Genomic DNA, 24,091 nt, shown 5'->3' on the forward strand with positions numbered 1-24,091 from the left:
GTGCTGCTGCTGCCACACACTCGACTGTGGATAGCCTCATAGATGGATTTCCACCTATCGACCCAGGACGTAGACGTAGGCAGAGACTACTATATTTGCGTCTGCAGGTCATCGTGTGTCGTCGCCGGCAGGAAGCACAGCACCTCAAGTGTAGGGTAGTAGGAAAAACACCGGAATAATCACGTAGGTAGGGTATCTCATGCGATGCAATGCACACGATTGCGATGATATATATATTAGATGTACATGAATATGAAAGTCGTCCAAGGCAGAGTAGAACCCAGAGAGAGAAGAAAGAAAAGTGTTGACTCCTGAATATGACCTATCTATATGATAGAAGAGAGGGGGAAAAGAAAAAAAGCGACAACAAACCCCATGAGCGAAACCCCATGATAGAAAAGACGAGAGCCAACCAGCCCAAAAAAAAAAAAAGATCCAAACCCGCCCCCCCAAAAAAATGAAAAGATAAGATGTAAAAGATCAATCTTTCTTTCCAGTTACCTTTTTCTTTTCTCCATTCCTACGTGCAAAGAAACAACGACATGTAAACATCTAGACCGGCAAAGCAAAAGAGAGAAGAAAGAGAGGAGAGAAAGAGAAGAAGAAGAAGAAGAAGGAGAAGAAAGAGGCTAGACATACTCATACGTGATTTCCGTCGTGACCGTGACCATTATTTCCAGCTTCGTATCGAGACTCGACACGGTGAGCCAGTCTCCCTTGCCGCTCATGACCTCGGGGGTGAGGCTGCCGACGGAGCAGATGTACAGGGTCGGTTTCGTGATGGCGGGGTCGACGCCGGGACCGGGGTAGAAGAGGTCCATGGCGGTCGGGGTGGCGAGGTCGGTCCTGACGGCGGTGACGGTCGACGTCGGCTCGGAGTCGTACTCGTCCGACAGCCCGTCCACGCGCCAGAGGGTGCTCGTCGAGATGCTGCCGATGTAGGCCGTGGTGCCGTCGCGGGTGATGGACAGGCCGTCGGGGGCCTGGAAGCCCTCGGCCATGCGCTCGGGGGGACCGGTGGCCCGGATGAGGCCGGTGGCGCTGTCCCGGCTGACGGGGATGCGCAGCAGGGCGCCGTCGCTCCAGCTGGTCACCCAGGCGTGGTTCTCGGTGAAGCGCACGCGGTTGGCGCCGAAGACGCTGTTGTCCCTGGAGTAGGGGGAGGGGCTGAGGATGTCGTGGTCGCTCACGACGTCGACCGAGCCCGTCTCGATGTCGAGCAGGCACAGCCGGCCGCGGGTCAGGTCGCAGGCCGCCATCTTGTTGGCCGGCGCCCCGGTCGGCCGCACGCCGACCATGCCCTGGAAGAAGCCGAAGTCCTGCAGGTCCTCCGACTCGACCCTGCGCGACGACAGCACCGTGGTGAAGCCCGTGAGCCGGTCGGTCCCCAGCGTGATCCGCCACAGGGTCCAGTTGCCGAAGAGGTACTTGGACACGTCGGCCGTGCCCGTCACCACCGCGAACTCCTCCTCGTCCACCGGCACGTCGTAGCCGGCCGCGTCGTCATCCGGCCGCGGCACCCGCCCGATTCCGTAGATGCCGTTGGCGTCCGGGAACCGGTGCAGGCGCTTGACCAGTCGGTTCTCCGGCTCGTCCGGGTCCTCGGCCACGTTGATGACCAGGATGTCCGGCTCATCCAGGCACGTCACCAGTATGTCGCCTGTGCGTCGTACCGATATCCCTTCCGGCCAGGTGTCTGACGGGAGCTGTTCCAGCACGGATATGTTGATGTTGTCTGCGTGACCCATCTTGCGTGCGTGCGTGCGTGCGTGCGTGCGTGCGTGTATGTATGTGTGCTTGTATATGTGTGTTCGTGTGGGTGTGCGTTTGTGTGTGTGTTCGTATGTGTGTGTGAACAAGGAATATATAAAGAGAGGAAAAAAACAAAAAAGAGACAAGTATATTCGTCCTTCTTCCTCTCCTTTCTCCTTCTTCTCTCTTCCGTCTCCTTCTGACGTTCTTCTGCTCCCAAGGACGACTTCACTTAGAATAGGTTCAATACGTCGCTTCAATGAGGAAAAAAAAAAAAAAGGGTCGTTGTGAGGGTATTCTGGCGAGGGGGTATCTCGGTATTTTTGCGGGCACAAGAAAGACAGCGAATGCAGAGTAGCCAGAAAGAGAAGACAGGATAAAGAAGAGCAACACACGAGAAAAGAAAGGTTGCCAAAGCTGGTTGATGGGTACGATTTTAATAAGAGAAGGAGAGGGAAGGAAGGAAAGAGAAAGATGAGGACATAATTGGGGTTACATACGCGGAGCAGGGGGGTTAGAGGGGGAGAGGGGACAAGAGGAGGGGGGGGGGGGGGGGGGGGGGGGGGGGGGAGGGAGAGAGCTGAGCACGACGTTGAGTCTAGTCTACTATGGAGACTGTACGAAAATGATGGGCCTACCTTACCTCATTGCAGAGAGAGAGAGGAGAGAGAGAGAGAGAGTATGTGTGTGTGTGTGAAAGAGAGTATTACTAGGTGCAGTACTTGAGAGTGATATTGCTACTACTACTACTACTACTACTACTACTACTACGAGACTACGAGTACTACTACTATGACTACTACTACGAGTACTACCTACTACTACCTACTACTACCTACTACTTAACTACTACTACTACTACTACTACTACTACTACTTACTACTCTAGGTACTAATATGAGATGAGAACCACACATATGCGTGGTATTATTTAATGCTACTGTAAGTGTATTAGTATATGTAGTTACAGGGGGAAAAAAGAAGAACGCAGAGAAAAAAAAAACCTAAACTAAAGTAAAAACTGAGAGAATAAATATGAAAAGAAAAAAAAAATAAAGAAAGAAACCACTAATAAACTAGCAGAACAGGTGGATGTTTCGCATAGCAAGAGAGAGAGAGTGAGAGAGGGGGGGGGGGTTAGGAAGAAAGAATATGAAGGATCCATTCCATCTGTCAGGACGGTTAACCCATGTAGCAGGGGTGGGGGGGGGGAGGGGGGCTGATCAGAAGACTCTCTTCTCCTTCTCCTCTCATTAACCATCACCATTGCACGTACTCAGGAGAGGTAGGATGGTCCTCGGTGAGCTTACCAAACCTTCTCTGTCGATGATGGATATAGTACAGAGACTCGCAGCAGCATGACGATGGAGGTTGGGAGGTTATTGGCTACAGGTGCGGGTGCAGGTGCAGGTGCAGGGGACACGGGGTAGGAGAAGGAAGAGAGGGTGTGGCCTGGTTGCGCACGAGCTGCTGCGCAAGTCGGGNGGGAGAGAGCTGAGCACGACGTTGAGTCTAGTCTACTATGGAGACTGTACGAAAATGATGGGCCTACCTTACCTCATTGCAGAGAGAGAGAGGAGAGAGAGAGAGAGAGTATGTGTGTGTGTGTGAAAGAGAGTATTACTAGGTGCAGTACTTGAGAGTGATATTGCTACTACTACTACTACTACTACTACTACTACTACGAGACTACGAGTACTACTACTATGACTACTACTACGAGTACTACCTACTACTACCTACTACTACCTACTACTTAACTACTACTACTACTACTACTACTACTACTACTTACTACTCTAGGTACTAATATGAGATGAGAACCACACATATGCGTGGTATTATTTAATGCTACTGTAAGTGTATTAGTATATGTAGTTACAGGGGGAAAAAAGAAGAACGCAGAGAAAAAAAAAACCTAAACTAAAGTAAAAACTGAGAGAATAAATATGAAAAGAAAAAAAAAATAAAGAAAGAAACCACTAATAAACTAGCAGAACAGGTGGATGTTTCGCATAGCAAGAGAGAGAGAGTGAGAGAGGGGGGGGGGGTTAGGAAGAAAGAATATGAAGGATCCATTCCATCTGTCAGGACGGTTAACCCATGTAGCAGGGTTTCATGGAGGGGGTCAGGCAGTAATCTGCACGTGCACGGGGGCGTAACCTTGTACGGAGTACAGATTAATCTGTACAGATTAATATGGCAGCGAGTGCTGGTGGAGATTACGATTTTTTTTTTTCCTTTTTCTAGCGCATCGTATCATGGGAGAGCGGGAGTATGGGAGAGCGGGAATTGGTACTGTGTTACGTGCATGAGGCCCGGGGGGGGGGGTCTATGAGAGTCGAGAGTCTTGGGAAGTCTGGAGTGTGTGCAGAGTCAGCCCCGGTGCAGGTGCAGGTGCGGGTGCAGGTGCAGGTGCAGGGGACACGGGGTAGGAGAAGGAAGAGAGGGTGTGGCCTGGTTGCGCACGAGCTGCTGCGCAAGTCGGGCTCGTCATCAGCTCTACCTGCGAAGAAGTCTACAAAGATGTATGCCGAGTATCATCGTCTCTGTCGTCGTCGTCGTCGTCGTCGTCGTCGTCGTGATATGATACGCTCTGGCCAGGACTGATGCTAGTACGGATTACTCTTCCTATCCTTGAATGGATTCAACTCTACGGTTGCGAACAGGGTGCCGCGACGTCGTGTCGAGCTGCTACTCGGTTCCCCATATCAGTACGTATATGGAGAGTATCATTACACATATAACCTGTACAGAGTACGGAGCAGTACGCTACTGCCATACGAGTACGGATTATATTAGTAGTAGTATGTAGTATGTAGTATATAGTATATAGTATATTAGTACAGATTACATGTGAGTTAGTCATACATGTATATATATATGTAGTGTCCATCCCCCTCAGATAGTAATAGTTGTCCCATCTCCATCTCCAAAGCAACAATCCTCTTTCTCTTCCTTTTTTTTTTTTTTTTGCTACGGATTTTTTTCTTTACACTGTATAATATTACCGAAAAAAAAAGAAAGAAAAAAATGACCCCTGATGAGAAAACCCGACAAGGCGGACAGCCGTAAGAGGAACAGAAGATAGAAGATAACAGGGAACTGCAACTGGGCAAGGGCGGGGGGGGGAGAGAAAAATATGGAAAAGAAAAAAGAAAAAAAAAACTCCCCGCTTCGAATCGAATCCCAACAAACCATCTATCCACCCCCCCCCTCACACCCCCCTCCACACCCCCTCCTCCTCCTCCTCCCCCCCCTTTCTCAACCAACCAACATCCCAGTTCCTTATATTGGCTTGACGACGGCGGGAGTAGCTTCCGATGCGGACGATAGGATAACTCGTCCACTCCTACTTTACCTAATTTGTCTACGTCGTAATTCTTCGTCGTGATGGAATCTTCCTCGCTTGTACATGCTAAAGTTAAAAAAAATTGTTATTATTATTATCATTATTTCGATTCCGCCCCTCCCCTTCATTCCAGACAGCTGGGGCCCGCGCCGAAGGAGCGATCGGTCTCGGCAGTGGGAGCATTTCCGCCTCTCATGTCTGATTGGTCAGTATCTGTATCTGTCATCGAAGCTGTCCCCCCCCCCCGAAATATTACATACTAACCTCGTACGTATACTATAATATACTCTCTCTCTCTCTCTCTCTCTCTCTCGGACGTTGTAATTCCTGTCGGGGGACCGGGGTTGACCATGCCAAGAGACGAGGACCTACACGGAGAGTAATATTGGGATGGGAGGGGAAGAAGGGGGAAGAAAAAAAAGTGAGCTGGTCAAGGATCGGCTAACTAACTGCATAGACAAAAAAAAAAAAAGTTATAATACTACTTTTATAATACTACTTTTTATTATTATAGTATTGCATATTATTACTCTGTCAAACGATTAACCCGTACTTCCGTACGAGTAGCAGCAGTGATATTATATAATAACGCCCGTACCTGACCTGACCTACCTGACCTGGCCCCTTGTTGCAGAAGCGATAACCTAGGCTGGACCCGACAATGACGAACGACGTATGATGAGTAATACAGACTAAGACCCTACGTCAGGACTACAGAGCAAAACGTAGGAATCGTAACTGTCTTTTTTCTTTCTTTTCTTTTTTTTTCATCTTGTCGTCAGTTGAATCTCTTGCCATGGGTTGCTGAACCCTTGAAATCAACTGATGACAAAAGACATCATCGGGATGCAACGGATGGTCCCACAATACTGTCTGGCCCCGTCATATATTTCTTTCTTTCCTTTTTTTCATCGTTATAATTACGATAATTTATATATATTCTACCTACTACATGGGGTTTTTTTTTTAATTAAATATTTTTTCTTCCCTCCGTAATATTCTCCGTACATGTGTACGAATATACGATTAATATAATAAATAATACATTAAAAAATGCTAGGTGCCAGTGTCAGTGCCAGTGAGTGGCTGACTGGGTTAGCATCTCATTTCCATCGACTCTTTTATTATTATTTAAATTTTTTTTTTTTCAAGATCGTCCCCCAAGACTCCTCCTCGTCGTCTCTTTCCCTCGTCTTCCGTCTCATCCCATCCACCGAGTGCTCCGTAGTCGATACAATTTTGCGATACGACTGGGTACTCGTACTCGTCCTCCCCAGCAGATAGATCATGCTAGCATGACCTCCTTACACGAGTAGCGGACTCGTACCTGTACTGTATGTACTATTAGCAGAGTATCGCCTGCTCTATCGCGTACCGAGTGAATGTGAGCAGACATGTCATCTGCTGCAGGTACGGCTACCACCTCAACTTCGTACTCGTACTCCTTTACCCGTACCATACTCGTACTGATGCATATTACATGCACGTACGAGCACTCGCTGTATAGGTAGTTGGTAAGATAATCACAATGATAACCATAATACCTGGGAGCCAGGCGTACGAGCGAGGCGCATGGGCGAGGCGCACGAGCGAGGCGTACAGACGAGACTATTCATTACCTGATACGGATCTGTCCTCACCTCACACCAAGGTCACATCAGACCGCAGACGTTGCTGGACCCTGGTACGCATCATCATATCCGTACATGGATTTCAACATGACGACACACAGCTACAGCTTCAGCTACAGCTACAGCTACGGATGTAGATAGTACACAGCCAGCTACACAGCCAGCTACCAGTCCGTTACACTTAACCCTCTCTCCCCTTCACCTTTAGAGAGAGGGGGGAGAGAAAGGCACAGAGAGAAGCGGATAAAAAAGTGGAAGAAGTAGACGTGACAGAAGAAGAAGAAGAAAAGACAGGACGATGAGTCGCTCACTCAATCTCAAAATCTACCTCGTAGGCGCCGCCTCTTCTCACCAGCCCCCCCCCCAGTCATTTTACCGACCGAAATACTCAGGAAGGGATGACGCCAAGATAGGAGAGGAGGGGCTATGCCTCATCCCTCACAGACAGGACCCGTCACGGGAAGAAGAGGAAGCAAAAAAAAGAGAGAGAGAAAGAGAAAGAAATGTCATCGAGATTGAACGGTATTTATATAGAGCAAGAGAGAACAGAGATAAATATGCCAGATGACACCGTATATATATATAAGAGGCAACCCTAAAAAAAGGAAAAATGTACACCGAAAAGAGAAGTAAAGAGTATCTTACCTGCTCCCTACACATACACACACACACACACACACATGCATATACATGTATACACACATCACCGCCCATTCTCCTTTACCGGCAGAGTCGACTTCTCGTCAGACTCCCTCTTCTTGGCATACGCGTAGACGATACCACTGACAAAGCCGATGAGGATGGCCGACACGCTGCCGACGGTGACGGGGGCCGAGAAGAAGATGAGCCCGCTTATGGCGATGGGGAGCTTGTTGAGGGCCCCGACCATGGAGTAGGTGGTGGACGACGTGACGCGGATGCACCAGGCGGAGCAGTACGAGATGAAGATGGCGGCGAGGCCCGAGTAGACGATGCCCATCAGGATGCTGTTGCGCTGGCCGTCGGGGAAGTTGCGGGCGAGGTTGTCGGCCGACCAGTCCTCGGCCAGCAGCGTGGCGGCCACGAGCACAGGGATGGACAGCAGGTTGTTGTAGTACATGGTGTCCCAGTCGCGGAAGTCCATGAACTTGATGACCTTGCGCAGCGACAGCGTAAACGTCGCCGTGCACACCACGTTGAGCGCCATCCAGAAGTACCCGGCGTTGAGGGCCGCCATGGCGTCGTCGCCCATCTGCCCGCCCCTGGCGCTCCTCACGTCCGACACGGCCGCCACCACGGAGCTGAGAACCATCAGGCTGAAGGCTCCCAGGGCTATGCGCGTCACGCTGCCGCCGAACAGGAAGACCTCGCCGTACGCGATGGCGATGATGGTCAGGTTCTTGAAGATGGTGTACACCGGTACCGAGAGGAACTGCAGCGCCTTGGTGCTCGTGTAGATCATTCCCACCAGCAGGAGGGAGACGGGGAACCCTAACAGCTAGGTCAGCATCAATCATGTTTTCTCATTCTCCTCCTTCTTCTCCTTCTTTACTTCTTCTTCTTCTTCATCATCATCATCATCATCATCATCCTTCTCCGTTTGCAAAGTATACCCCCCCCCCCCCGGATACGTACACTTCTTAGACTTCTCCACCGTGACAGGCGCGAGATCCTTGATCAGCCCAGCCTTCTTGCAGGCGGTGATGGCGGCGATGCAGATGACATTCTACCGGGTTCAGGTTCAGTCAGCAAGGTTCCGCGACGGGATATAGAGATGGCAAGACAGGTAGAGCGGAGGCACACCTGAGCGGCGAGGTAGAAGAAGGTCAGATTCCACGAATCACCCGACACGACGAACTTGTTGACGACGGTCATGCTGATGGAGGCGAGACAGTAGGCCACGACCGATATGGGAGCGCTGTTGGTGATGCCCGACACCACGGCCAGCTTCTGGTGCGCGACGGCGGCAGCTGCGTCGCCGTCATCGTCATCGTCGTCGCGGACCAGCCTGTCGCCCTCTTGGCTGCCCAGTTCGTCTATGGAGTCTCGGCTGCGTAGAGGGATGGCATCCTGATTGCCGGGTTGGTCGTCGGCAGCTGCCATCTTCTATCGTCGTCGTCGTCGTCGTCGTCGTCGTCGTCGTCGTCGTCGTCGTTTTGTCGTCCGTCGTCAAGCGTGCGGGTGTGGAGTACAGGACACACGACGGGAGAAAGGGAAAAAAAAAGCCAAAAAGCAGAAGAAGAGAAGAGAAAGAAACAGAAGCCACACACGCGAAGCAGCAGCTATCCGGGGAAGAGAAGGGAGGCTTCTTGTTGGAGTCAGGAGAGAAGGGAAACGGTGAGAATCCTTCAGAGATTATTCAAAATATCAAAAAATCAAAAGCCAGATCTCCCAGGAGAAGCTTGACGGAAGTTCCGGTTTTGCTAGCAGACAAAGTGCAGGAGGAAGGTTCTTTCCAAGGTCCCCACCCCCTAGACAAAAGCAGCAATGACGGAATGTGGGAGGTCCATCCTGGAGACGGTCTATTACTCGCAGTATCACTCGCAGTATTACTCGCGGTAAATGGCAATACACAAGTAACATTACTGCTACCACCGTTGTGCGAGTACCGTACGAGTACGGAGAGCGGCATTGTTACTGCTACCGACAGCATCGATCGCACCTACCAAGAGCTTGAAAGGGAAGGGGAAGAAAGGAGGAGGGAGCTCTCATGCATGCATCCGGCGTGGTAATTACGCTGTACGAGTACGGTACGAGACTCCGTGGAGGAGACGCACAGGGCTGCGCCCAATACGGACAGTGCACGGTACTGGGTGGTTCCCAGTACATTTCAGCACCGGGTGGAATCTCAATACTGCCTACGGAGTGATCTGCACAGATACGGCGAGTTGATGCCGTAATCGGATTAGCTAGATGGTGAAGGTTTCGGTATCCGCTGGTGCGGAATCAGGTGCACAGAACGTGGTGCTGTGCTCCCTTTTTTCTTGAAGCAGAATAATGACCGTGATAATAATGAATAATGACAGATTATACTCCAGTTGACCTGGGCACCGTCTCTCGTCATCACCGTCACTGCAGTGAGCATCATCACCTATACAGTCATCGTCGACAGGGCGTACTACAGGCTAACATGTACAGAGTGATGATACTCTTGCCGGGTACGAGTGGTAATAGCCATGTAGCGGCGCGGAGTGTTGTTGACAAAGCTTGTAGGCGATACGGTTACGAGTACAGATCAATCCGTACGGGGTGAGCGCATGGTGGACTATGTGTACTCGTACAGCGCGTTACCGCTTATCGTTAGGCTGTCAAGTCGACGAGCAGCGGCCTCGTATCTTGCAGCGATAAGCCTCTCCAGAGCTGTGATGATACATGTATACATGCATGCACGTACCGTCGTATGCTCGTATCGTCTCTTCTATTTCTCATGGGCATGGGCATGGGCATGGGCATAGGCATTGTCCGTCCCCCCCCCCCCTTTCCGTTTCTGCTGACATGCCCCTCGGCCGTTTTGGAAAGGTTCTCGGCTCATTGGAGGCTGCTAGTGGCCAATGATGGTGGCGGTGGTGGATAATGAATCACTACTAATGCTGCCTGCACCGAGTAATACTTCTTCCAGGATGCAGGATGCTAGCCATCATCACTAGAGACATCATGATTGATTCCTTCTTCATTCAATCGTACATGCGCATGAAAGCGTCCATCATCAGAATGAAGGGACAGTGACGAACATATATTGTTATATATAGAGAGAAAAATAAAATAAAAAGAAGAAAGAAAAAAAAGGAAGAAGAGGGGGGGGGAAAAAAGAAGAGGAAGAGGGGGAAAAAAAGTACAGTCTGATGCCTATTACTCAGCCACATATTCGGTAGGTGGGGTTGGGCGGATCTCGCAGACCCCCAAGACTGAAGGAACCCCCAAGACCCATGGCATCATACCCTGTACAGATTACCCTGGTTAATGTCATGCTGTCCAATCAACTACCGGTATTCCCCTCTAATTTGACTCGGATATGCTGGGCACATCCCCCCCCCCCGCGCCCTCTCACTCTTTTTTCTCTCTCTTCTTCCCCCCCTAACATGCATGGTATCGTAATATAATAATACGAGTATACCGAGTCATATTCCTAGAGCCCAGTACGGGTTACTCCATAGACGGCTAGTAGACAGTGCTCATGCTACCTACCTGCCCGTACACGACTGCAGAATACATGTGCAGGTAAATGTAAATTAGCTTTCCGCACAGACGCAGACATTCGTACGTTCCTGTAAGGATACATCGTACAGAGTATTACATGCCCGTATATTCCTCATGTCGCCATCTGCGCATCTCATCCGTCCCGCTGATAGCGAGCCTTGTTTCCTTCTCTGCGTTCCCAGCCGTCTGCACGCAACGGGTGATATATACGTGTTAGAGGAGTAGACGTGATATTACGGCAGCAATAGCAACTGTGTGGAGCCACATCAGTGTGCACGTGCATGTACTCGGTACGGCCACCTCCTGCAGTATTCCTACAGGTACTGACCTGACTAGTACCAGTGATACTGCCTCCTGTGGCGCTCCCCGATGGTCTTATATATACGCCGTACAGATGGATTGCACATATCACCGCCATCTCGCCCTCCCCTTCTTCCCATCCATGACACGGACCGCACACTCTACCCGGTGCCGATGCCTCTGGCCAGCCCTACAGGTAATACGACTCCCATCCTCCCTCCATCTGCCCCGTACATTACGGAATATAGGTCTCCGTCATCACCTCGTGGTGGGACCTGAATGATAGGGAGGTAGACGGGTGTGACCTGCGACCGAGGATACGACCATGTTGCAGGTACTTGGAAGATTTCAGACCCGCCGCTATTCTTGTATGGAGGGGTGGGCATCGTATAGGTACTTATACCATGTCCCTGTCCATGCTCATTGACCTATCTTGCTTATTCTTGCTTATTCGTATTTCAATCTAATCCAATCTAAACCAAATCTAATCCAATCCCCTTCCTTTCCTTCCTTTTCTCCTCCCCCCCCCCATCAAAATCTTCTCTCCATCTTTCTCTACCACCATTTACCTCCTCCTCGCCCTGTCCCGTCAGAGACGCAGACGCCGCCCCTCACGACTGAGAAAGAGGCGGACCGCATACCATAAGAGTGAGAGAGCCCTGGACACCCGTAGTACTACCTCCAGGTCAAGCATATACTTGCTACGTCCCCCGACAGTCCGAGAGATCAGGCTCTGTCTCTCGATTCCCCTCTCTCCTCTCCCATAATTTCTCTAAACCGGGGGGGCAGGGAGTTTCCCATCTCCACACCCTCTTCCATCATCTACGTCGAGGGAACATTGTGTGTGATTGACACACACACACGCACACTCAACTCAACTCGACTCGACTCGACTCGACTCGACTCACTCGCTCACAGAGGCGAGCCATGGCCTTCGCCTTCATGCAGCGCCGCGTGGCCATCGTGTGGGTCTTGTCCTTGTTGACCATCCTCCTGTTCTTCGTCTTCCTGCACCGGGATGCCGCCATATCCAAAGCCGCGAGCTGGGGCTTCCCCGGCATGGCCGACACGGACGAGTCCCTCGCCTCGACGTCTGACCCGTCCCCCGCCTCTACGTCCGATCCGTCACCCCTGCCACCCCTCTTCTCGACCTGGACCGACGACGTGCGCCGCGTCGCCATCCTCGAGACGGGCGGGACCCACGATGAGGTGACGGCCGCGCTGGTGCACGCCTTCGGCGGTGTGGACAAGGTGGAGCTGACGATGATGCTCAAGCGCCAGCGCTACAAGATGGAGGACATCATGGCCGCCTTCGACCTCGTCTCCCCCGTCAGCAAGGTGGCCTCGTCCGACGACTTTCCCGGCCTGGTGGGCCACACCGACAGGCCGCAGGCCCACGTCCTCGTCTCCACCACCTGCCTCCTCGACACCAGCGTCCACCCGGCCGCCTTCCGACGCATCCTCGACAGGACCGACACCCACCTCATCTGCCTCGTCCACCACGCCGACCGCTGGGAGGAGGGCGAGTCCATCGACCTGATCCGCGACTTCGCCGCCCAGGGCCGCGCGGACTTCCTCGGCCTCAGCCCCCACACCGTGCAGTACCTGCGCGACGTCACCCTGAAGAAGTGGGGCACCCAGGCCGACGCCGTCACCACCCGCGTCCTGCCCCCCGTCTTCCCCGTCGCCAGCCTCCCGGAACCCCACGGGTCCGCCCTCGGCGCCGGCGGCATCAACCTGGCCCTGCAGGGGGACTACTCGTCCGGCCGTCGCGACTACGTCCACACCTTTGAGCAGCTGGCCGGCCTGATGGACGAGCTGGCCGGGAAGAAGAGCGACGGCGTCGACCAGACCGAGACGGACGAGAAGGGCCAAGAGAGGGGAGACACCGTCACCCTCCACCTCATCGGCCACGGCAACAAGCCCGACGTGCCCGACAACCTGACCGGCAACGTCGTCTTCGACGAGGACCTCTCGTACCCGGACTTCTACCGCGTCCTGTCCGAGGCCTTTGCCGTGCTGCCGGCCTTCGCGTCAGACGAGTACCTCGACCGCAAGGCCTCGTCCACCGTCCCCGCCGCCCTGATCGCCGGCGCACCCATGGTCGCCACCCAGGCCATCCTGGACGCCTACTCCTACCTGCCCCGCGACGCCGTGTGGCTCTCCGAGCCTGACGAGGACGAGATGGACACGATCCGGAGGTTCATCGGCGACGAGGCCGCCTACCTCGAGAGGGCTACCAAGATGCGCGAGGGACGCGCTCGCATCCTAGAGGAGAATCGTGTCCATGTAGGGGAGTGGATCGATGAGATTCTGGCAAAGAAGCCTTGAGACTTTGATGTCTTTCTCTCGCTTTCTTCCATTTCTTCTCTCCCTCTTCCTTCCTCTCCCTCCAACTCTCTCTCTCTCTCTCTCTCTCTCTCTCTCTCTCTTCTTTTTTTTCCTGGTCATTTCTTCTCCCACCCCAGAGGATTCATTTCTTGGTATATATTCTGCACATCATATTTTTGTGTATATGTTTTTATCCATAGCATTTTTCTCTTTCTTTTTCTTCTTGTCTCTGAGAGTCTAATCATGTCGTGTTCAGCGATTTCCTTTTTTTTTCTGCATAAAAAAGTATAAATGCTCATTCAACGTTGTCAAGATGTTCATATATATAAAGACTTATTCAATACTTTCTTTTGTCTTCTGACAATCTCTTCCTGTTGTATTCAGCCGAATGGGGGGTTTTCTTTTTTTAATTAGTTTGGGGTTTTTTTTCTCGTCCAAGTATAATACTCAATGTTGTCAAGATATCTCATGGAAAGACTATTCAATGCTGTCATGTTGCATAGAATAAACAGAATAGACATTTGTAAGTGGATAGCAATGTCTCGAGAGAGTAAACAGAACCGAAATTGTGGGTGGAGAGTAGAGAGCGGTAACGTTGAAAACAAACGTACGCGTAACTCGCAGCATACAGTGTAGGTAGTACGCGTACCCTGGACTGTCTTTGCATTCCGCATTTTTGACCAGCAACGGGGAAAGGTGGTGGAGGGTTGAGATCTTGCAGGTGGTTCTTGCAGGTGGTGATGGACTGCGACTTGATGGGATATTATTGTAATGTTTTATTTCCGATCATCGCCATCGTCATTCGTTTCCCAACGGTCTTTACATATATTCCAAAGCGTCTAGTTCCTTCCGTCTCCTTCTTTCTACCCTACCCTACCCCCCCCCCCCTCTCCCCCTCTTTTTATTTTTTATTTTTTCCAAAATTTTGGGTTTCTTTTTCCACTCCTACCCGGCTATGATGGCCGAGAAGGAAGAAGAAGCAAGGGCCCTCCCTACAGGCTATCCTGTAAAGATAGCATCAAGCAACCAGAGTCCTCAACCACCAAGAGTGTATCCTCGCATCATCCGTCAGCTCAGGATGAAAGCTCGTCCCTAGGACGTTTCCGCACCTGACGGCCACGATGTCTCCCGAGCCGTCCTTCGTCCTGGCCTGCGACACGCCCGGCACGGCCCTGTCCAGCCTCCCCGGCAGCTTGGCCAGGACCTGTACGGTCTGGGTGTCGAGCACCTCTTCGACGACGGGGGCTCGGATGAAGACGCATCGAAAGGGCCTGTCCGACTCGGTACCGGCATCGGCACCGGCACCGTTCTTGCCGTCCTCCTCTTCCGAGGCAGTCGTCGTGGGGGGGCCCTGGAGGAACGGGAGGGTCATGTCCGCCTCGAAACTCTCCGTCTGTCGACCGAAGTGGTTCCGGTGGACGCGTACGGGCAGGCCGCCGATGAGTTCCTGACCACCCTTCTTCGTGGCGTTGGCCGCGTCGGAGAGGAGGATGAGGCCGGCGCACGTGCCCCATACTGGCTTCTTCTGGACCCTGCACCACCGTCAGACAAGGTTGGCCAGAAGATGGATGGTATAGGGGAGAGAGGAGAGGGGGGGAAGGGGGGGAGACGGAGGAGGAGAGGAGAAGGAGAAGAGAGAGGAAGGTGAGAGGGGGGGAGGGAATCCGCACTTTACAAAATCTCGTAGCCTGTCGAGGAGATCAGTCTGCGCTGCAACGAGCGACATGGTTGTGCTCTCGCCTCCAGGGATGATGAGGGCATCGCACCGGGCCAGCTCGGCAGACGTGCGCACCTCGATGAAGGAGTAGTCTGTCCGTGCAGAGCCTGACGACGCCAGGAGCATGTGCGATGCTTTAGAGAGGAGGGAGAGATGCTCTCGGAAGCCGCCCTGGAGGGCTAGGACGCCTACAGTGGTGGGCATCCTGGATGCTGTCCCGGGTCGGTCGGTCTGTGAGTGAATGGATGAGAGAACAAGAAAGGAAGACGGACTGTGAATGGATCGCAATCGTGATGGGTCGAGGGTGACCAAGGTCTCCTCCCCCCTCCCCTCTGAAGAAAAAAAAAACGGTTTCTAGGTAGGGGGACGGGCAGTTTAGGTCCAGAGGAGGAATAGGGTATTTAGTATATATTACAGGGCTCACTGAGAGTGTATGACACATATAGTATGACATGTGTAAAGATTACATGACTGATGGATGATGACTGTAACAATAGTGGGGTTTGGATGATCGAACTTCATGGACCCTTTTCTTCCCGAACCGTGCCCCCTCCATTGCTCCAAAAAAAAAAAAAAAAAAGGCGAAGCTACTCAAGTTGGAGAACAATCATCAGTCGCCCTCCCCTCACTCGTCTATGATATCCACATTGTGGCAACCCCCCTGAGTGGAACGGGGCGTTATGATTCTACCGGTGCCAGTGCAGTATTTCAGTTACGGAGTGGCAGACTCTGCAACGGCTAGTCGGAGACGTGCATCGATGAATGGGGGGGGGGGGGGTATCGCTGATCGCTAAACCTGTAAGAGTCTGGTCCGATTATTCCGCAGTATTCCACACTACACCGTTCTTGGATACTCCGTGCCTCCCCATCTTCCTCCTCCGTGCCACTCTTGCGTTGCTCTCTGTGCTGCTCCGAACTGCTCCGCACTACTCCGCGACTTGATCGATGGACAACCTGCAGTAGTCTGCAGTTAGAGTTGCCTTGCTGCGCTCTTCTCCGATGAGCGGAACCGTGCGTCTGTAGTGATAGTGGTAGTGACAGGACAAAACTACCCGAGTCTCCAATACCGCGTACATTGTACCCTCCGTAATACTATTACTTTACTTGCACCAGTATGGACCGATGACCAGTGTCGCCAGCGCTAACCGATGATTCCCGCGCGGTGCCGTGTTTTTTTTTTTTTTTTTTTTTTCTGTTTCTCTGTATGTTGTTGGGCTCAGTATGTGTTCCCGTATTCTACCAGTCACAAAGTGTTCGTGTAAGTTTTTTTTTTTTTTTTTTTTTTTCGTGGGGGAAGGCGGCGGCGGAGGGGTGTGTGATGTGACTCTCTCTCTCTCTTTTCTTTCCCATTTTCATCTTGTTGCATGTTTTTTTTCCCATCACTAATTCCCTCTTTCTCTTTCCCTCCTAACCACATCTACATCCGTCCTACAAGAGAAAGAAAAGAATCTCTCTCTCCCTCTCCCTCTCCCGCTCTCTCTCGCACGTACATTCCCAACACACACACACACAGGCAGACACGATGACCAACGACACTTCTTCAGCGCCCGCCGCCCCCGCGGCTGCCCCCGCAGCTGCTCCCAAGGCATCCTTCGCCGTCAAGGCCGGTCTGGCTCAGATGCTCAAGGGCGGCGTCATCATGGACGTGACGACTGCGGCGCAGGCCCGCATCGCCGAGGAGGCGGGAGCGTGCGCCGTCATGGCCCTGGAGCGAGTGCCGGCCGATATACGGGCGCAGGGCGGGGTGGCGCGCATGTCGGACCCGGCCATGATCCGGGAGATCCAGGAGGCCGTGACGATACCCGTCATGGCCAAGGCGCGCATCGGTCACGACGTCGAGTGCCAGATCCTCGAGGCCCTGGGCGTGGACTACATCGACGAGAGCGAGGTGCTCACGCCGGCCGACGACGAGAGCCACGTCGACAAGTCGGTCTTTGGCGTCCCCTTCGTCTGCGGCTGCCGCGACTTGGGCGAGGCCCTGCGCCGCGTGGCCGAGGGCGCCGCCATGATCCGCACAAAGGGCGAGGCCGGCACCGGGGACGTCGTCGAGGCCGTCCGCCACATCAAGACGGTCAGGAGGGACATCGCCCAGGCCAGGGCTGCCCTGGAGGAGGGCGGCCTCCCGCGCATCCGCGAGCTCGCCCGCCGCCTCGAGGTCGACCCGGACCTGCTCCGCCAGACCGCCGAGCTCGGCCGCCTCCCCGTCGTCAACTTCGCCGCCGGAGGCGTCGCCACCCCCGCCGACGCCGCCTTCATGATGCAGCTCGGCTGCGACGGCGTCTTCGTCGGCAGCGGCATCTTCAAGTCCGGTGACCCCGCCAAGCGCGCCAAGGCCATCGTCCAGGCCGTCACCCACTTCCGCGACCCCCACGTGCTCGCCAGCGTCAGCACCGGCCTCGGCGAGGCCATGGTCGGCATCAACTGTGATGGCCTGGACAAGGGGGACAAGCTGGCCTCCAGGGGTATCTAGACCGACTTATAGAGGCAGATATTATGGGATCAAGAAGAGAACTGCTTACTACCTACCGGAGGAGAAGAAAAAAAAAGGAGAAGATCATCGAGGAAGAAGAGAAGAGAATGGTTGGAAGAAGATGAGCACACACCATGAGCATACAATACAGCCGAAAGGGTCATGATTCAGCATGTGGAAATATAGACAATCGATTGACAACCATCTCCATACCCATGCCCGTATTATCTGTTCGCTTAGCTCAAGGAACAAAGTCAAGAAGGAAGAGGGAAAGAGCAGAGGGAGTAATTAATCATCCACAATTTTCCATGTTTATGCTGGGGAAAAAAAAAGAAAAAAAGAAGAAATAAAGAAAAAAAAAAAAGAAAAGGGCAAAAAAGTTGGCACGTTGCACTCGGTGAGGATCGAACTCACGACCTCCGCATTTTATCATAGTCTCAAGCAAAAACCTGGCCTATAAGAACGGCGTTATAACCACTAAACAACGAGTGCCGGGTACCGTGACGGTGAATAATTTTAGTCTATATACCCTTACGCCGTGGTGGGCGCAACTCTACGAGGCCAGCATCACCAAAAGCCCCAGACCCAGGGCTTGATGGTCGTCTGACACGTACGTCTACCTCTGCCCTCCATTCCCACGCATGACGATTGCAAACGACGAAAAAACAAGATAGAACCATCCCGACTGGTCGTATATACGCGGGGCTCTGCCTGCGTACTTCAACGCTAAACCGCTAGCCCACAAGACGTCCAAGTCACATGGAGGGTCGGAGCTGGGAGAGAGCGTTGCGTCCAGGGGTAAATGAGACATTCAATCTGTTCATAATGCGTACGTGCGCGAGTTACTACGCTGCACCGGATTGGATCAAGAACACGGAACGCAATCGAGTGTTGAGATCATGTGCATATGAGCATCTCGTATCCCATGTCAAGAAAGACGTTGGAAGAAACCGTGCCATCATTATATTGTATATAGAAGAAGAGAAGATTACCGTTGGGCATCATCAAGTACGTGGAATAAGAAGCCCTGAGACACGAATGAAGAAGGGATAGAAGAAGATGAAAAAAAAAAAGGTAAAACAAAAACGCCACCATTTTTAACCAGAAAAAAAAAGGCAACATGTTACGTGTCATATAGCTTCATCGACTCTTGGTGCGAGTCCTCAAGCCCAACTTGAGCATGTTCTTGACGAGGGACATTCTGCCGATGGGCCTCCTCGTGACGGGGTTTGACCTCTTGGACCTTCCGGAGCTGGAGCTGGAGCTGAACTTGCTGGCGCTGCTGGAGCCCTTCCAGTGATCCATGATGTCGTCGATGAGGGTCCTGTTCCCAAAGGCCCCGCCGAGGACGTCGACGAGGTCGGCAGTGCCGCCGTCGGAGCCGGTCATGGCCTTGAGCAGCTCGCCGACAAAGGTGGTGACGGGGATGCCGAGGGGGATCCTCTTGGCGTTGAGGACGCGCTCGACGAAGCTCACGCGCTCCCCGTTGATGACGGTGGTGTTTCCCGAGACGTGCAGGCCCAGCTCGCCGTTCTTGAGGTACTGACCCTGGCCGGAGAGCACCTCGGCGATGTTGGGCAGCAGGCGGTCGAAGAAGATGTTGCCGTAGAAGGCGGGGTGGTTCGTGCCTCGCTCCATCGTCAGCTCGTCGACGTGGATGAGGCCCAGCTGCACGTCGCCCGCCATCAGGTTCATGGTCACGTTGCCGAGGTACAGGGCCAGGCTGCCCGGGTTGGGCAGGTCCAGCTTGCCCCGGATGTTGTAGCCCCCCTCGGACGGGATCGTGAAGTGCATCTCCTGGATCGCGAAGCCCGACAGGTAGTTCAGACCCCGGAGGTGCGCCACCTGCGACAGCTTGGGGTGGTAGTCCAGCCCGTTCAGGTGGACCTTGGACCGGGGCGACCCCACCCGCACCTCGATCGAGTCCTGGTCGAACAGCCTGGTGAACCAGCCGACCAGCGCGTCCTCGTCCAGGATGTCAATCCTCTGCGGCGGCACCGTCAGGTTCGTCTTGTGCAGAACCCTGGATTTGGGGAATGCCAGGCTGAGGAACGCCGGCGCCTTCTCCTCCTCGTTGCTGGCGAGCGTCATCTGCATCGGTCCCACGTCTACCTCGAGCGGCGTGTTGAGCATCGTGTCGAGCGTGATGTTGATGGACTTTGATGACAGAGCCCGCAACCTCCCGTCGTACACCGGCAGCTTCTGGTCATTCACCACATCCTGGACAATGGCAGGGATGATGACGGTGAAGCTGGCGTTGCTCTCCAGTCAGTACTTGCACGCCACCTTGGACGGTATGAGATCTGAGGCGCGCTATGAGTCCAACTTACAGGATCGGTAGCAGGATGATCAACAGCACCAGAACAACCAAGACGTGCACCCACCAGAACTTGGCGCAGTGATTCTTGAGCTTCTGCTTCTTCGTCGGTGTCGGTGCCGGCTTCTCCAACACCTGATCGTCGACTGACGATGCCGTGTCCTGAGCAGCCGTATCGGTAGCAGCATCAGCATTGTCGCCTCCTCCGGTTGCGCTACCAGCAGCCTTGGCCACGTCCGGCGCAGTGGCCGTAGCTGGTGAGGTTTCTGAAGCCATCGTGTATGGGTGATGTGTGTGCGTGTGTGTGTATGGATGGGTCAATGAGTGAATGAATATCACCCTTCCGCTTCCTCTCCTAGAAGAGAGAAGAGAAGAGATAAGGGAAGTCAATAGTGAGTAATCGAGTGACCGAGGTGGGTTTCAAACAGAGACAACAACCAGAACCGCGGACTAGAAGCAACAGCAGGGCAACGACATGAGAACAGCAGCCGCATGTACATGTAGTATCATCATCCTCCTTCTTCTTCCCACACCAAGGTAAAGAAAGAGAGGGAGAACAAGCCAGTAAAGGAGAGAAAGAAAAAAAAAGAAAAAAAAGCTGAACATGGGTTGCAATATTACCACCCCAACAGTCCGAATATCCCTGGTCGAGCTACCATCACACATTTTCGGTCCCGTGTTGACCTCTCACATGCGCTGATCCATACGCAGTAGAGCAACAGTCTCCGGCGACGCGGGGAGATTAGCACTACCACGGTAGGACAATGTTACCTCGACAAGGGTCGATGTATCTTGTTTGTATCGTGGTACTTGATCCGGTACAAGGCGGGTACGTGGAGGTACGTATCCGGTTCGCTCACCCTGTCCGTCTCCCTCCCCCCTGCCCTGGACCATGATGTGCGCCGTGCGTCATTGTACGGACCAGTTCCTGCTCATACAAGTTATTGTCATGCACATCGCGTCCCCCATCCGGACCAACTTCTCTCATGGCATGCCACTAGAGTCAAGTACCGCTGAACTTGGGGTGCTTCTTCCTACTCACCCGCACGGCAGACGCCATGCAGCTGTGGAGAGGCCCGAGAAACAGTAACAGTCCAGAGACATGGCGGGTATTGGTGATGATCGCCCCTTCGAGGCTGTCACAAGTCACACACACACTCCTCTGCTTTGAGTTCAAGTTGACACTTCCCTTCCCCCCCCCCCGGCGTGCGCAGCGCCAGCCATCAGCCTCGCAGCCCAATTTTCAAGATGCTCGCAAGCCTCGTATTGCCTAACCCATCCGGGGTCTCGGCTCTTGATGCCATCCCTCTATAATCATAGCTCCCCCGAATTGTGCCCTGATGTTCACCTACACAACTCTGTCTATAACCAGTCGCCTTTCCTCAACTAACCACCAACAAGGAAACGGGGAGTCAAAAGAGAAAGAACCAGGAGAGAAGAAGGAATCATCCCCGTACGATGCTACTCTGCATACCTCGCAAGCTCTACCCACCCTTTATTTTTGGAAGAGTTTCCGGGACAGCGGTTCACCAACAACCTAACGGGTCTGGTGAACCGACGTTACAAAACCCCAGAATTATACGCAGGCAAGACTTGACTAGCCCAGTCCGCGGAGCTGTACGTGCGTCGTCTGGGCCCCTCTTGTTTCCCTCCTTTCCCCGCCTACTAGTGCTTAGTGTTGATCGTTAGACCTGACAGGGAAGAGGGAAGAAGAGGAACAAAGGCCTCCGAAGTTCTCTTTGCCCAAAGAAAGTACCGCCACACGCGAGGACTTCTTTCCAATTAGCCTTGACCTCATTGGCGGTATCGCGTAAATCAGACCTGGGGGAAGAGGTCAACCCCGGACATCACATCTCGGCAACTGCATCACTAGTGTCGATTCGCCATACGAAGAAACGAAAACGTGGGGGAGAGGAGATGTTACGGTAGACAGAACGACTGACAGCCTACATATCGATGTAATACGTGACATCTTGCTATGAACAGTCTAGAAACAGAAACCCCCCTCTAATGGGATCCTGGGCGTGTGAAGTGAAATATTTGCACACAGCCGAGGTATTTATTAGTAGAAGAGACCTAAATATTTCATATGCAAACCATTTCATATATGCAAACACGACATTCAGAAGAGGGCATACTCGCTCAGATGGACGCGCATACGGAATCCGCGTTGTATCTACACTGCCCCGGTCTCAACAACCCCATAACATGGCATGTTGCTCAATGAGACATCATCCGATACAGATATTACTTACTCCCCAAGATGAAAACCCATAGTGTTACACTGAGGATATAATACAGAATACAGCATCACAATGATGAGAATATTACAAGAAAAAGTGAACTTGTACATTATATGCAATTACTATCATTTACCGCCTCACTAGTCCGTGGTATTCATTACGTTCAAACACATAAACCCCCCAAGAGCAGATTAAAACTCGTAAAAACCAGACAAGACAATCATCTCTTACTCTTTTATAAAATTCTGCCGTCAATTAACCGTCGTCACCAGATGCGCTCGTAAGCTCCTTCATGATAGCGTAGAAGAGGTCCGCAACAGACGCAACGAGCTGTAGAAGTTACAGAGTCAGCATATGTTCGTTTCATCATGAGAAGATGCATGGGGGGTCAAGGGAAAGGTGGGTCAAGGGAAGAGGAGGAAGAAGAGAGCATACCGGTGTAGCGTCGCCGATGAGCTCCGATGTATCCGACACAAAGTCCTTGCTGAGCAGGTTCTGAGCGTTGGTGAGCAGCGTTGCGATACCCTTGACAGTCTCCGGGGTGAGTATGGGCAGCGCGGCATCCACGAGACCCTTGACGTCAATCTTGTCGATGGCGTCGAGGAGGGGCTTGAGGGAGTCGATGATGCCGGCCAGGTCGATTCCGTTGAGCTCCTTGAGCAGAGGCTTGACCAGCTTGAGCAGGCCCTCGATGTCGATGCCGCCGAGCAGCTCGACCAGGGGTACGGCGTCGCCGACGAGCGTCTGCGTCTGGTTGACGAACTTGTCGGTGAGGAGATCCTCCGCATTGTCGACCAAGCCGAAGATGCCGCTGAGCTTCTGGGGCTTGAGGTAGCCGGCCGCCACGTCGATGAGGCCGTCGACGTCGATCTTGCCCAGGCTGTTGAGCAGCGGCGTGACCCTGCCGATGAGCTTCCCGAAGTCGATCTCGCCCAGGGCCTCGAGGATGGGGCCGATCTGGCCGACCAGCGACTTGATGTCGATGCCGTCCAGGGCGTCCAGGAGCGGCTTCACCTTGCCGACCAGGCTCTTGACGTCGATCTGGGCGATGGCCTCCACCAGCGGGAGGGCGTCGCCGATGAGCGTCTGCGTCTGGTTGACAAACTTCTGCGTGAGCAGGTCCTCGGCGCTGCCCAGCAGCCCGACGATGCCCTTGATGCTGTCGGGCTCGAGAAGCGGGCTGACGGACTCGAGCATGCCCTTGAGATCCAGCTTGCCCACCTCCTCGAGGATGGGACCGATCTGCTTGAACAGCTTCTTGAGGTCGAGCTCGCCGAGGCTGTCGAGCAGCGGGCCCGCGCTGTTGAGCAGGCTCTTGATGTTCTTGACCGACTCCTGCGACAGCAGGTCCTCGGCGTTGTGCAGCAGGGAGACGATCTTCTTGATCTCCTCCGACTTGAGAAGGGGCGCCAGAGCGTCCAGGATGCCACCGAGGTCTAGGCCGCTGACCTTATCGATCAGCGGGCCGGCCTTGGTCAGCAGAGACTTGAGGCTCTTGACCATTTCCTGAGACAATAGGTCTTCGGCATTGTTGAGAAGGCTGACAATCTTCTTGACTTCCTCGGTCTTGAGTAGCGGCTTGAGGGCATCGATGATGCCAGCCAGATCGATATCGTTGACCTTGTCAATCAGCGGGCCGGCCTTTGTTAGCAACGACTTGAGACTCTTGACCATTTCCTGAGACAGTAGGTCCTCGGCGTTGTGCAGCAAGCTGACGATGTTCTTAATCTCTTCGGTCTTGAGGAGAGGCTTGAGGGCGTCGATGATGCCGGCAAGGTCGAGGTCGTTGACCTTGTCGATCA

General features: G+C 53.2%; 7 protein-coding genes across 7 annotated transcripts in view; 2 read left to right on the forward strand and 5 right to left on the reverse strand.

The window, feature by feature from the left end:
* Positions 1 to 629: 629 nt before the first annotated feature.
* GMORB2_0726 (uncharacterized protein) lies at positions 630 to 3,112 on the reverse strand (the record flags this gene model as incomplete). Its single annotated transcript, XM_035462710.1, has 2 exons — positions 630 to 1,706; positions 3,068 to 3,112. 2 exons carry the CDS (start codon positions 3,110 to 3,112, stop codon positions 630 to 632), a joined length of 1,122 nt encoding a protein of 373 aa, XP_035325640.1.
* Positions 3,113 to 7,042: 3,930 nt separating this feature from the next.
* On the reverse strand, positions 7,043 to 8,817 carry GMORB2_0727 (GDP-mannose transporter; the record flags this gene model as incomplete). Its single annotated transcript, XM_035462711.1, has 4 exons — positions 7,043 to 7,079; positions 7,503 to 8,205; positions 8,350 to 8,440; positions 8,518 to 8,817. The coding sequence occupies 4 exons, from the start codon at positions 8,815 to 8,817 to the stop codon at positions 7,043 to 7,045; spliced, it is 1,131 nt and encodes a 376-aa protein (XP_035325641.1).
* Positions 8,818 to 12,138: 3,321 nt separating this feature from the next.
* Positions 12,139 to 13,542, forward strand: GMORB2_0728 (uncharacterized protein; the record flags this gene model as incomplete). Its single annotated transcript, XM_035462712.1, has 1 exon — positions 12,139 to 13,542. The coding sequence occupies one exon, from the start codon at positions 12,139 to 12,141 to the stop codon at positions 13,540 to 13,542; it is 1,404 nt and encodes a 467-aa protein (XP_035325642.1).
* A 1,018-nt stretch (positions 13,543 to 14,560) lies between these two features.
* Positions 14,561 to 15,463, reverse strand: GMORB2_0729 (5'-phosphate synthase pdxT subunit; the record flags this gene model as incomplete). The annotated part of the gene is made up of 2 exons (XM_035462713.1): positions 14,561 to 15,074; positions 15,213 to 15,463. 2 exons carry the CDS (start codon positions 15,461 to 15,463, stop codon positions 14,561 to 14,563), a joined length of 765 nt encoding a protein of 254 aa, XP_035325643.1.
* Positions 15,464 to 16,877: 1,414 nt separating this feature from the next.
* GMORB2_0730 (pyridoxal 5'-phosphate synthase pdxS subunit) lies at positions 16,878 to 17,729 on the forward strand (the record flags this gene model as incomplete). The annotated part of the gene is made up of 1 exon (XM_035462714.1): positions 16,878 to 17,729. The coding sequence occupies one exon, from the start codon at positions 16,878 to 16,880 to the stop codon at positions 17,727 to 17,729; it is 852 nt and encodes a 283-aa protein (XP_035325644.1).
* Positions 17,730 to 18,869: 1,140 nt separating this feature from the next.
* On the reverse strand, positions 18,870 to 20,322 carry GMORB2_0731 (Protein of unknown function (DUF3712); the record flags this gene model as incomplete). Its single annotated transcript, XM_035462715.1, has 2 exons — positions 18,870 to 19,980; positions 20,060 to 20,322. The coding sequence occupies 2 exons, from the start codon at positions 20,320 to 20,322 to the stop codon at positions 18,870 to 18,872; spliced, it is 1,374 nt and encodes a 457-aa protein (XP_035325645.1).
* Positions 20,323 to 22,544: 2,222 nt separating this feature from the next.
* Positions 22,545 to 24,091, reverse strand: part of GMORB2_0732 (uncharacterized protein) — a gene marked incomplete at both ends in the record, with an annotated part of 3,950 nt that continues 2,403 nt past the window's right edge. Inside the window, 2 exons of the mRNA XM_035462716.1 lie at positions 22,545 to 22,619; positions 22,725 to 24,080. Of these exons, the coding sequence (XP_035325646.1) occupies positions 22,545 to 22,619; positions 22,725 to 24,080 (1,431 nt within the window). The remainder of the gene's footprint in view (positions 22,620 to 22,724; positions 24,081 to 24,091) is intronic.

The sequence above is a fragment of the Geosmithia morbida genome (genome assembly GCF_012550715.1).
Source record: "Geosmithia morbida isolate 1262 chromosome Unknown scaffold_0, whole genome shotgun sequence".
NCBI classification, from domain to species: domain Eukaryota; kingdom Fungi; phylum Ascomycota; class Sordariomycetes; order Hypocreales; family Bionectriaceae; genus Geosmithia; species Geosmithia morbida.